Source organism: Erinaceus europaeus, chromosome 7, assembly GCF_950295315.1.
Source record: "Erinaceus europaeus chromosome 7, mEriEur2.1, whole genome shotgun sequence".
NCBI lineage: Eukaryota > Metazoa > Chordata > Mammalia > Eulipotyphla > Erinaceidae > Erinaceus > Erinaceus europaeus.
Genome location: NC_080168.1, coordinates 81,494,676 through 81,507,675, shown reverse-complemented (window position 1 = coordinate 81,507,675; position 13,000 = coordinate 81,494,676). Strand labels below are relative to the sequence as shown.

General features: G+C 44.2%; 1 protein-coding gene across 2 annotated transcripts; it reads right to left on the bottom strand.

Annotated features, from left to right (window-relative positions):
* Positions 1-7,758: 7,758 nt before the first annotated feature.
* On the bottom strand, positions 7,759-12,179 carry ARL11 (ADP ribosylation factor like GTPase 11). 2 transcript variants are annotated; one of them, XM_060193456.1, is made up of 3 exons: positions 12,068-12,179; positions 11,848-11,911; positions 7,759-10,211 (listed from the first exon to the last, which is right to left on the bottom strand). In XM_060193456.1, the coding sequence occupies exon 3, from the start codon at positions 10,191-10,193 to the stop codon at positions 9,651-9,653; it is 543 nt and encodes a 180-aa protein (XP_060049439.1). In that variant the 5' UTR covers positions 10,194-10,211; positions 11,848-11,911; positions 12,068-12,179; the 3' UTR covers positions 7,759-9,650. The 2 variants fall into 2 exon arrangements, with proteins under 2 accessions (XP_060049439.1, XP_060049440.1); XM_060193457.1 differs by having other exon boundaries at positions 11,848-11,931; positions 12,068-12,145.
* Between the last annotated feature and the right edge of the window lie 821 nt (positions 12,180-13,000).

Below are 13,000 nucleotides of genomic sequence, written 5' to 3'. Positions count from 1 at the left end.
TTAATCTCTTTTTGAGATCTCTTACTTATTTTTTTTTCCTCCTCCAGGGTTATTGCTGGGCTCAGTGCCTGCACCATGAATCCACCGCTCCTGGAGGCCATTTTTTTCCCCTTTTGTTGCCCTTGTTGTAGCTTCGTTGTGGTTATTATTATTGCCCTTGTTGATGCAATTCATTGTTGGATAGGACAGAGAGAAATGGAGAGAGGAGGGGAAGACAGAGAAGGGGAGAGAATGATAGACACCTGCAGACTTGCTTCACCACCTGTGAAGCGACTCCCCTGCAGGTGGGGAGCCGGGGGCTCGAACCGGGATCCTTACGCTGGTCCCTGCGCTTTGCGCCACATGCGCTTAACCCACTGCACCACTGCCCGACCCTCTCTTACTTCTTTTTTAGTTGTCTCTAATTCATCCTCAATCTTGCCAATTCTGTCTTCAGCCTCATAGATTCTAGTCTCTCTGCCCTCTACTGTTTTCTGGAGTTGATCTATTTTGTTGCCCTGTTCTGATACTGTTTTAGCTTGTTCAGCTAGTTGCATTCTTAGCTCAGCGATTTCAGCTTTCAGCTCTCTAATGACCATGAGATAAGTAGTATTTTTTTCCATATTTTCATTTGTTGTTCCTGTATTTCTGATTACAATTTTTTCAAATTCTTTACTCACTCCTGTTATTATTTCCTTAGCTAATGTTTGGATGTTGAACTCATTATTTTGTGCTTCACCCTCTGGAGGACTCTTAGCTGGACTCTTGTCCTGGTTCGATTCTCCAATATTTCTTCTTGTTGTTTTAACCATTTTATATATTATGTTATGAGTTCCCTTTATCAGTACTTTTCAAATTATTGATCACTATTGCCTGGATTGACTTGTGTCTAAGTAAATTAATTAAGGGGTTTACAGTGGTGGAAGTTAACAGTTGTTTCAATCCCTGTGTTGGAGCTCAGTGGTTTAAAAACCTCTTTTTTTTTTCTTCCCTGTAGGCTATGGGAGCCTGAGGGCTTTTAAACTATCAATAGGCTTCTCAGCTTAATCACTGCATTGGATTGACCTTCTCGTGGTGCATCCCGTGAGTACCCATTCATTGGGGAAACTGACGATCCTTCCTAGCCGACTGAATCCACATGGATCCCAGTCACTTTCAAAGCCAGCAACAAGCAGCTCCTGCCAGCTTTCAACCTGACCTGTTGACTGGCTACGGAAGAAGGGCAAACGCTAGAAGAAGAACTGACTCCTGACCAAGAGATAAAGCAGGGTGTGGCAGAGATAATCCAGTGGTTATGCAAAGAGACTTTCACAGCCCTTCAGCTATGCCACCGAGGTATAGGTCTTCTCTTGAGTTTCCCGGTTAGATCTCTGTCCCCTGGTGTCCCTTCCTGTTGCTGCTCCAGATTCTGAGGGTAGTAGCAGTGGAGACTCAGAGTTGCACTTGGTGAGTCTCTGGGGAGTCCTCTCCTCCCTTAAGCTGTCCCCTCTTGGTGGAGCAGACTGGAGGTGGTGTCTCAATTGATAAACTGCTGAACTGTTAGCAGTCACTTAATCTCTCCTTAGGCTCCTCTCTCCTCTCTGTCACCAGCCACACATGTTTGTACTCACCGGTGATTTACTGGGTTCCTGTGGTCATTCTAGTCCTGTCTTATTTTGGTCCCGGGTGGTCTCCTTTGGTATTCCTAGTTGATCCGGGAGAAAAGAGGAGAGGAGAGGAGAGAAAGTGATCTGCTGCTCCTAGCTCTGCCTCAGGAAGTTGAATCCCAGGGGGTTCACTTTCTAACAAAGTCCCAAAACCTAGATATAGACTAGGTTCTGGTCGGCGGCTTCCCCGGCATCAGCAGCGCCGCTCCCCAGTCAAGGGAAATATTTTTTAAAAAAGAAAAGGGAGTTGGGCAGTAGTGCAGCGGATAAGTCCACGTGGCGCAAAGTGCAGGGACCGGTTCAAGGCTCCAGTTTCAAGCCCTGAGCTCCCCACCTGCGGGGCGGGGTGGGGGGTCACTTCACAGGTGTAAAACAGAACTGCAGGTGTCTCTCTTTCTCTCCCCCTCTCTGTCTTCCCCTCTTCTCTCCATTTCTCTCTGTCCTATCTAACAACGATGACATCAATAACAATAATAGCTACAACAATGGCAACAAAAGGGAAAATAAATAAATTAATTTTTTTTCTCTTTTTCCTTTCTTTCTTTCTTTCTTTCTTTCTTTCTATACCAGAGCACTGCTCAGTTCTGGCTTATGGTGGTGCAGGGGATTGAACCTGGGACTTTGGAGCCTCAGGCACAAGAGTTTCTTTGCATAACCATTATGTTATCTACCCTCTGCTGTCTTTTTTCGTTTCTTTCTTTCTTTTTTAAACCAGAGCACTGCTCAGCTCTGGCTTATGGTGGGGCAGGAGACTGAACCTGGGACTTTGGAGCTTCAGGCATGAGAGGCTTTTTGCATAACCATTATGCTATCTGCCCCTGCCCAGGATGTCTGTTTCTTTTTTTTTCTTCTAATTTTTATTTTTATTTTTTTAATTTTTTAAAAATATTTATTTATTTATTCCCTTTTGTTGCCCTTGTTGTTTTATTGTTGTAGTTATTATTGTTGTTGTCGTTGTTGGATAGGACAGAGAGAAATGGAGAGAGGAGGGGGAGACAGAGAGAGGAGGAGAGAAAGATAGACACCTGCAGACCTGTTTCACCGCCTGTGAAGCGACTCCCCTGCAGTTGGGGAGCCGGGTTTCGAACCGGGATCCTTATGCCGGTCCTTGTGCTTTGCGCCACCTGCGCTTAACCCGCTGCGCTACAGCCCGACTCCCTTCTTCTAATTTTTAAAAAATATTTATTTATTCCCTTTTGTTGCCCTTGTTGTTTTATTGTTGTAGTCATTATTATTGTTGATGTCATCGTTGTTGTTGCATAGGACAGAGAGAAATGGAGGGAGGAGGGGAAGACAGAGAGGGGAAAAGATAGACACCTGCAGACCTGCTTCACCACTTGTGAAGCAACTCCCCTGCAGGTGGGGAGCTGGGGGCTCCAACCGGAATCCTTACACCCATCCTTGTGCTTTGTGTCATGTGCGTTTAACCTGCCTGCCCCCCTTTTTTCTTTTTAAAACTTTATTTTATTTGATAGAACAGAGAGAAATTGAGAGGGAGGGGGAAGTAAAAAGGGAGAGAGAGAGGAGCAGAGAGACACCTGCAGTGCTGTTTCAGTATTTGAATCTTCCCCCTGCAGGTGGGGACTACGGGACTTGACCTGGGTCCTTATGCATGGTAATAAATGCACTTAACCAGATGCACCACCACCCAGCCCCTAGTGTTTCTTCTTTCTTTCTCTTTCTTTCTTTCTTTCTTTCTTTCTTTCTTTCTTTCTTTCTTTCTTTCTTTCTTTCTTTTTCTGAAGGTTCTCTATGTTTTAGTTTTGTCATGAAATATGTGTGTGTGTTTGTGTGTGTGTGTGTGTGTGTGTACATATATATGTTTATCTCTGAGCAGAAAAGCAGGAGGGAAGTCTGAGTCTGCCCCCACCACCTATGTCCCTGCAGGGCTCTGGCCTTCCTGGGTCAGGAAGGGCTGGACTAACACTTCTTTGAGGAACACCTCACCCTTCAGTTTGCAGGAGTGGAATTCCCAGTCTGTAAGAGTTAGCCTTGGCCTGTCACCACTCTTGATTCCCTGAGGACCAGGCAGCTGTGCTGTTGTCTTTGGGGAAGGTCTTGAGCCACCAAAATTAGGGTAGAAGCAGAAGGAAGTATGAAGACTTCTAAGAGGGGTAAAAGGATGTAAGGCATGATCTCTCATCTCTAGGAATTTACACCAGTAAAGGCAAGGTGACATTGGGCACTAAGAAGGGAGCCCTGGACAGCCAGTACCACAAGATTCCATAGGGAGGACAAAAATGGACTACAGTGTGAAGACAAAGCTTCCTGGAGAGGTGGGATTAGAGGATCCTTAACTAGTGAGTAAGATTCCTGCAGGAGGCAAGGATAGGAAGACCTCCTCTGCTGCAAGAATAGCAGAAATGTGAGGCAGCTTTTTTGAGTTAGTGTGATGTGGGAGAACTGCTGCCACATGAGGGGCCACTAACATAAATGCAAGAACAGCCCAAGGATTCAAAAGCTTACAGGCCTGTTATCTGCAGAAAGGGGCATCAGACCCCAGGGGATGCTGCCGGGCCTTGGATTCTGTGGGATTCTCAGGTTTTCAGATGCTTCAAAAACCAGTGAGACACATGGATTCTGAGATCACAAATCTTACTTCCAGCCAGAATCTTGTAGTGCTAAGGTAGCACACACGGTTGAATGCACATGTTACCATGCATAAGGAACCTGGTTTAAGTCCCTGGTCCCAACCTGCAGGGGGGAAGCTTCACAGGTGGTGAAGCAGTGATGCAGGTATCTCTCTTTTTATCCCCTACTCTTTCAGTTTCTCTCTGTCCTATCAAATAAAAGAAGGGAAGAAAAAATAAAGAAAGAATACACAGAACCACAACTTTGTGGTGCCAACATCCTAGAACTCATCTACTTGGTAATCCTACATGGCTGAGTTAACTTTCATTTTCTGAAAACAGGTGGAGCATCAGGGGGTCATGGTGCTTGTGATATTTTACTTTGATATTTTCTTCTTCGCAATTCTTACCCAAGCTATTGTTCCACCACTGAGCTACATCCCAGATCCCTGTAGGCTATGGTGGCTTTTTGGGGCACACACCCAGAGCTACTGCTGACCCTCAGGCCACTGTATCTCAGCTCACAGAAAGCATTGTGGAATAGGCAAGATCATGATATATCCTGATGGAGGAGACCAGCCTGGCTACAACAACACATTGTCAAGAGGCTGTGGGAGCTGGGCATCCATTCGGCGGACTGATGGTGCCAGTAGTGTGCCTTTCAATCACAGAGGCCCCAGTCATCTTTTCACTTCAGACTCCAGGGTCCTTTCTCCATCCAGATACTGCTACTCAGGTTTTCTCCCCAGGTACCAAGGTCACCTCATTGCACTCCAGCCAGCACCATGGAAGGCTTCCCATAGACATTGAAACAAATCCAGAAAGTCTAGCAACATGGCAGATGGGCTCCACATTGTGGAGGCATAAAAATGGTTTTAACTCAGGAAAGGAAAGACTATCCAACATTTAGAGCTGTTTATCATGAGAATAGGTGTCTAATGTAAGCTGCTTGCCATTAAAAAAAACTCAGGCTATGGGGGAGTCAGGCGGTATCGCAGCGAGTTAAGTGCAGGTGGTGCAAAGCAGAAGGACCGGGCTAAGGATCCTGGTTCTTGGCTCCCCGCCTGCAGGGGAGTCGCTTCACAAGTGGTGAAGCAGGTCTGCAGGTGCCTATCTTTCTCTCCCCCTCTCTGTCTTCCCCTCCTCTCTCCATTTCTCTCTGTCCTATCCAACAACAATGACATCAATAACAATAACAATAATGACTACAACAATAAAACAACAAGGGGAACAAAAGGGAATAAATAAATAAATAAATTTTTTTAAAAAACTCAGGCTATGGTAATTTTTTGTATATCAGATGATGTAAAGTCAGTGATTATTAATTTCTGGGAGCCATTGAGACCTCTGAAAATCTGAGTTTTCTTCTGCAGAAAAATGACCCAGAACATAAAGATTTTCAGATAATTTTAAGAGCTTTATGGGTTACCTAAAGATCACATGAAGGTGGGGGAGATAGCATAATGGTTATGCAAACAGACTCTTCTGCCTGAGGCTCCAAAATCCCAGGTTTAATCTCCCACACCACCATAAACCAGAGCAGTGCTCTGATGTTTCTCTCTCTCTCTCTCTCTCTTCATCCTATTAAGTTTTGCTTTTGACCATAGCCATTACAAACTGAGACAAACTGAGGCCAACACAGAAAATAGAGGAAGAAGTATTTATTCACACAAGCACATAGAATAGCCATTATAACAACTTACACATGTAAAGACACAAGAACTGACACAAACAGGGACCTCAGAAGACCTGAGGGGTCCCCCCCCCCCAAGCCGGAGTGCCAAAAGTGGCCCCATTACCTGGGGGAGAGAGAGAGAGAATCTTCAAACTCATGTCTTTTTATAATGGTCAGGAACAGGATGGTCACTCTTATCCCGAGGGGCAGAGGGGCAAAAAGGCATTTTCTGTGAGTTCTGTAAATCTCACTCTTTGTAAACAGTTGTCCTTGGGGCGGGTCAGCAGGAGGGAGTCTCTTAATATCTTAAGAGCCAGTTGGCCCTGGGTGCTCAGCAAGAGGAAGTTTCCCAATATCTGAGGAGCCAGGTGGCCTCTGTCTGGCCACCTGAAAAAATGGAGAACTTTTAAAATGAGAGAGCTCTGAGAAAAGCCTCTGGGTAAAATCCCTCTCAAAAATAAAAATAAAATAAAATAAAATAAAAATCACATGAAAGTTCCTTTGGGATGTTCTGTTCAGCTTTCTTTTGTTTTATGATTTTAAAAACTGTACCTTTTTTAAATTTTAAAATATTTATCATCTTATTTATGCGAGAAAGAGCAGAAGAGTTTTAGAGAGAGAGACAGTGAATGAATACCAGAGCATCAGTCTGGCACCTGCATTGTCAGGGGTCCAACTCAGAACCTTGAGCTTGCAAGACCTGTGCGCTATTGCTTAGCACCACCCTCACTGCAATCATTATTAATAGAGAGATTACTAAATATGGTAGTAACCTTCAAAATTCATACTTACCACTAAGAGGGCCCCTGGTTCAAAAAGACTGACCTAAATTCAATGCTGTACACATTTTTACTTAGTGAAATGAATAAAATCATCCATTCATATGACCTTTAAGGAAAGATATGTACTACAAGCACAAAAAAAGGAGAAAAAGAAAAACAAACGGGGGCCAGGTGGTGGCATACCTGGATGAGCGCATGTGTTACAATGCCCAAGGACCCAGGTTCAAGCCCCCAGTCCCCACCTGCAGGGGGAAAGCTTTGCAAATGGTGAAGCAGGGCTGCAGGTGTCTCTCTGTCTCTCTCCCTCTCTATTGCCCCCTTCCCTCTTAATTTCTGGCTGTCTCTAACCAATAAATAAAAAAAAAATTTTTAAATGAAAGGAAAAAAAAAGAATTTTTAGGACAGGAGAGATAGTAGCATATCTCTCCTTATGTCAAAGAGCGTTTCATGCCTGAGGCATCAAAATCCCAGGTTCAATCCCCAGCATCATGATAAATCTGAACTCAATAGTGCTCTGGTTAAAAAAAAAAAAAGAAAAAGAAAAGATGAATTTTGAAAAAGATCAATACAGATTGACTGAAGAGTAAAGAAGAGTTAACTGGAGTCAGAGAAGAGGACTGATTTTGGTAAAACTGAATGCCTGGCCTCTAGCCCAGGGTTGTCCTGCTCCTTGCCCTTCTCTCTAACTTTCTGTGGGAGCAGACTCGCCTGCTCTGTTGGCACTGGCTCTTTGCTCTGTGTGACAGTGACATATGACACATTCCCAGACTCCGCCAGGGGGAATCACTCATGCCCATACAATACTCTGAATTGACTTTAAAAAAAAATTTATATTTATTCATTTTCCCTTTTGTTGGTCTTGTTTTTTATTGTTGTTGTAGTTATTGTTGTCATTGATGTTGTCGTTGTTGGATAGGACTGAGAGAAATGGAGAGAGGAGGGGAAGACAGAGAGGGGGAGAGAAAGATAGACACCTGCAGACTTGCTTCACCACCTGTGAAGCAACCCCCCTGCAGGTGGGGAGCCGGGGGCTCGAATTGGGATCCGTACACCTATCCTTGCGCTTCACACACTTAACCCACTGCATTACCACACGACTCCCTCTGTCTTGACTTTGAAACCACTTTCCCTCTCTGAATTTAAATCTTAATTATTATGCAGCCAGATTTTGCTATTATTACAATTGTTCAGTTCATGTTTGGTAAGGGGAAAATAACTGAATTTTTTAGAGTATATTTTTCTCTCCAGAGGATCATTATTCAAAGAGTTGCTTTGCAGAGCTGGGGTCTCACATGTATAATTTCATCACTCTGTAGGCCTGATGGTGATGCACCAGGTTACGGTTAAGTGCACATAGTACGAAGCACAAGGACCTGTTCCAAGGATTCTGGTTCGAATCCCTGGCTCCCTATCTGCAAGGGGGGGAATTATTTTTCTCTCCCTCTGTAACTCCCCCTCGTCTCTCAATTTCTCTCTGTCCTAACCAATTAAAAAAAGGAAAAAATAGCCACAGGAGCAGTGGATTCGTAGTACAGGCACCAAGCCACAGTGATAACCCTGGAGGCAATAATAATAGTAGTAATAATAATTTCACCACTCCTCGCAAAACTTGTTTAAATTATTTTTTGTAGGATAGAAGGAGAGAGAGGCAGACAACATCACTGCATCACTGAAGCTTCCTTTGATGCAGTGGGGTCCAGGCTCAAACCTGGGTTGTACACATGGCAAAATAGCACACTATATAAGCGAACTATTTCACTGACCCAATATACTATTTTAACTTATTGCTGTTCTCATGAAGACTGTCATCATTGGGCCTAAGGTTAAGATGGTTAAGATTATCTTACCTTTATTTGCATGATAACTTTCTTCACTGTGTAAAGACACATATGCTCTATATATGTGGGAAATGTAGTCATAGGCATCTAGCAGTAGAACACCCAGTTAATCACATATAGTATCAAGTTCAAGGACACAGATTCGAGTCCCCTCTCCCCACCTGCAGGGGGGATGCTTCACGAGTGGTGAAGCAAGTCTGTAGGTGTCTTTCTGTCCTCCTCTCTATCTCCCCCTCCTCTTATAATTTCTCTCTATCCTATCTAATTAAAAAAAAATAGAAAGAAAAAAAAAACAGGAAAAAATGGCCACCGGGAGCAGTGGATTTGTAGTGCCAGCCAGCACTGAGCCCCAATAATCACCATGGTGGCAGTTAAAAAAAATGCAGTCATATAAATTTGAACCAGAATGTAATATTTTCTCTCTTATGCTAGTGCCTCTTAATATTTTCAATTTTCTGAGCTAAGGAATGTCCCATTGCCATCACTAATCAGTACTTAATATAGCATTGCTTTTCTATCTGGTAAGCCATCTTTCAGTGTTTTCTTAGGTTGGTACCAGGACAATAAAGAGGAAGAGGTGACACTTTTTTTTTTTAACTTCTTCATTTTATTGTTGATCTGTTAGAGGGAGGGAAGGAGGGATAGAACGAGAGGGAGAAAGTGAAAGAGACCACAGCACTAAAGCTTCCTTCAATGTGGTAGAGGATGGGTTTGAACCTGGGCTGTGCACATGACAAAGCAGCACATTATTCAAGTAAGCTATTTCAATGGTCTTAGGCTTTTTTTTTAAATTTAGTTAGAAATATGGAGAGAGAGAGAGAGAGAGAGAAGGAGAGAGAGAGAGAGAGAAAACATAGCACCAATACTTTCACTGGTGTTGTAAGACTCCCAGGTGGTGACAAGGCTTGAACCTAGGCTACAAGCATAGCAAGGCATTCACTCTGTCTGATGAGCTATCTTTCCACCCCAAGAGAGTTGATTTGCCACATAAATTCAGTGACAATAAGTCCCAAGAGGTAAACATTCCATCCAACCACAGAATTGCTTGTTTGATAAACCACGTTTCATACTCTCCAGGGCTGGCTGGTTCTTCTAGTTTGTTTGAGCAGATTACCTTTTGCCCAGTTCAAGACTTCTTGCTCTCCCTGCCCAGACAATGTTCACCTGCAACTTCTGTGGGATTTCAGGAGCTTTCCCAAGCTCTGCAAGGCCTCCGGTAGACCTGCACCTGTAAGGGCACTGCAGGCCCGGAGCTCCCAGCAACAATCCTGCAGTTGCTCCAGGCCCAGCCTGTCTCTGATCTCAAGCAATGACAGAGCCCCGGGCGCCTCCTGCTTGTTGGCTAGCACCAGGACAGGGACACCCACCATGCAGGGGCTGTCCAGGACCTCCATGAGTTCAGCCATTGCCTCAGGCAGGCGAGCCTCATCTGTGCTATCCAGCACATACACCAGTGCATCTGTGCCTTCTAGATGGTCCTTCCAACTGGCTCTGAGCTGGGTCTGTCCCCCAATGTCCCAGAGCGTCAGCGACACATGTCCTGGGGCTTCAAGAGGCTCCACATTAAAACCAACAGTGGGGAGGGTCTCCACCACCTGGTGGCCCTTCATTTTGTACAGAAGTGTCGTCTTGCCTGCTGAGTCCAGGCCCATCATCACCACCTGGGCTTCTGCCTTGGACCCTCGGGAATTCACAGAGCCCATGGGGGCTGCTGTGAGGGCCTAGGAGAGAAACCAGGTATATACATCAACCATTCTTTTCTTTGCTTTTTTATTGCCACCAGAGTTTTCCCTGGGGCTATACAATGAGTTTTCCCTGTCCCTATATAATGAATTCTGCTCCCACTGGCCTTTCCCCACCCCCTTTTTTTATTTGATAAAACAGAGAGAAATTGAGGAGAGAGGAAAATAGAGAGAAAAAGAGACACCTGCAGCCTTGCTTCACCACTCCTGAAGCTTCTCCCTGCAAATGGGGACCAGGGGCTTGAACCTGGGTCCTTGTGCTTGGTAATGTGTGCACTCAGCTGGGTGCACCCCACCCAACCCCCTCAGCCATTGTTTTCTAAAGGAACACATAGAGAGAGCTTCAATTCAGGGCCAGGTGGTGGTGCACCTGGTTGAGTGTACACATTACAGTGGGCAAGGACCCAGGTTTGAGCCTCCAGTCCCCACCTGCAGGGGGAAAGCTTTGTGAGTGGTGAAGCAGGGCTGCAGGTGTCTCTCTGTCTCTCTCCCTCTCTATCACCCCCTTCCCTCTTGATTTCTGGCTGCCTCTATCCAATAAATAAAGATAATAAAAATTTATTTAAAAGAGAGAGAGAGAGAGAGAGAGAACTTCAATTCCACAAGAAGGATGTCTGCCTCTTTCGAATGTCAGGTTTCAGACATAGGCCTGGGCTTTGAAAGGAACAGGAAATAAAGGTGTATAAGCCATCATTAACTGACTAATCTCGGGGGGGGGGGTTGCTTAAAGGTCTCCAAGAAGACAGGGAATATGGGCTTCTTTTCCTTTTAATTTCATTTATTTGTTTTAATGAGAGAGACACAGAGAGAAAGATACACACAGAGAAGGAGAGAAGCCAGAGCACTGCTCAGCTCTGGCTTATGGTGGCATAGGGGATTGAACCTGGGACTTTGGAGCCTCAGGCATGAGAGTCTCTTTGCATAAAAATTATATTATCTACCCCTGCCCCAGGTATCTTTTTTTTTTGATGCTTTTCTGTCACTCTTTGTCTGTCTGTCTTATACTCTGAAAAATTACAGAGATATCCTTAATTCTCTCTGCCTCTTAATCTCCCCCTCTTCTTTTTTTAGAGGTTTATTTATTTTTACAGGACAGAGAACAATTGAGAGGATAAGGGGATATAGAGAGGGAGAGAGGAAAACACCTGTGACACTGATTCACTTCTCAAGAGGTCCCCCCTACACCTCCACTCCCCCCCCACACACAGGTGGGGACTGAGGGCTTGAGCCTGGGTTTTTGCACATAGTGTACCACCTGATTAAGCTTGGAGTCAAAACCCTCAAATGGACGCTATCCTGGACTCAGTGTACTGTAAATAAGACAGTCTGGCTCATGGTGACTTTGGCTGCCTTTGGAATGTTCCATAGAACTAGTGTTGTGCCATGAAAACCATGGTTATTTGTAAACATTTTTGTATAGAAACTAATTTGTAAGTCAGAGTAGATAGGTTTCCTACAATGTCTCACCAAGGTAAACCTCCAATTGTAAGACTAAGGCCTGGAGAAAGGACAGCTCACCCTGGGTGTGAATATACTTTAGCTGCCCTGGAAGGAAGCTAAAACCACCTCTGTAAAGCCCTCAGTCCACAGACAGAAGAAAAGAAATTAAAATTACCTTGGTGTTGTTAACTGCAGTTAAAGATGCCTTCTCTGTGATCTCTTCTCCCTTGTAGACACTCCTGTTAGTAGCAAGAACAAGCTGTGAAGCAAGTATAGTGACTGTGGCAATTTCTCCTTTTTTGTTTTTTTGCCTGGGTGGTTGGGGGCTGGGGTGGCTTCCACAGCCCTCTCTCAGCCACAAGGCTCCAACCTCCCCGCAACCACCTCCCACTTACCAATGCAGATGTGCCCCAAGATGTCCAGTTTTCTGTTCTTAAAAGTGAGGCCCAGCACTAATTCAGATGTGATGCCAGAAGGCCCATCCTGGCTAAGAGCTGTGTGTGATTCATTCAGCTGTTCTCTTTTCCTCTTCCTCTTCTAATGTTGGGCCCTCCTGGGTGGAGAATTATGAAAACCAAACTTTCACTTTCAGTGAATGCCTCCATGCTCCTGTGATCCCTGGAGACTCATTTGCTTAGGACCATGCATGTTTTCAAATTTGCCTATGTATCATTAGAATACCCTAAAGATAGGTAGAGATGCTTAGTGTAAACCAAAAAATAGGTGGCACCCAGAGAATATAATGAGGAAGAGAGAGGGATGAAGATACAGAGCGAGACACTAGAGCACCGTTCATCTCTGATTTATGGTGATGCAGGGGATTGAACCTGGGATTTTTTCAGACATAAAAGTTTCACTGCATAATCATTATGCTATCTTCCCTGCCCTCAAAATCAATTTTCATTGAATATTAGCAGAGAAAGACAATGGGATGTCAATACCTATGTGTGGATTTGCTGAAAAGGTAACAACTGCCTATTGTTTGATATGTCTTAAGTATAGTGGATAAGTGGTATAATTACTTATATTCTTAAAAAAATTACTTATATTCTCTGTGTACCTTGGGATAATGGGTTATGCTTTACTCAAAGTATTTCAGATTTTCCATAAAGATTACAAATTGGGGCCTAGGAATTAGCATTGTCTTAGTCTGGTTGTCTGAAAAGTGGCTTTGTAAGCAACTCAAGCCAAAGGTCAATAAGCCAAGTAGTTAATATTTAATCGTGAGTATTCCTTCTTTTTGAAATGTAGCCTGCCTACTAGCTGGGAGGAAGGGATAGGAAGCTCAAGGGCCCAAGAGACTTAGATGGTTATTTTAAATAGTAAAT

Bases quoted from the DNA above. Each gene is read 5' to 3' on its own strand.
- ARL11 (XM_060193456.1), bottom strand. From the start codon at position 10,193: ATGGGCTCTGTGAATTCCCGAGGGTCCAAGGCAGAAGCCCAGGTGGTG.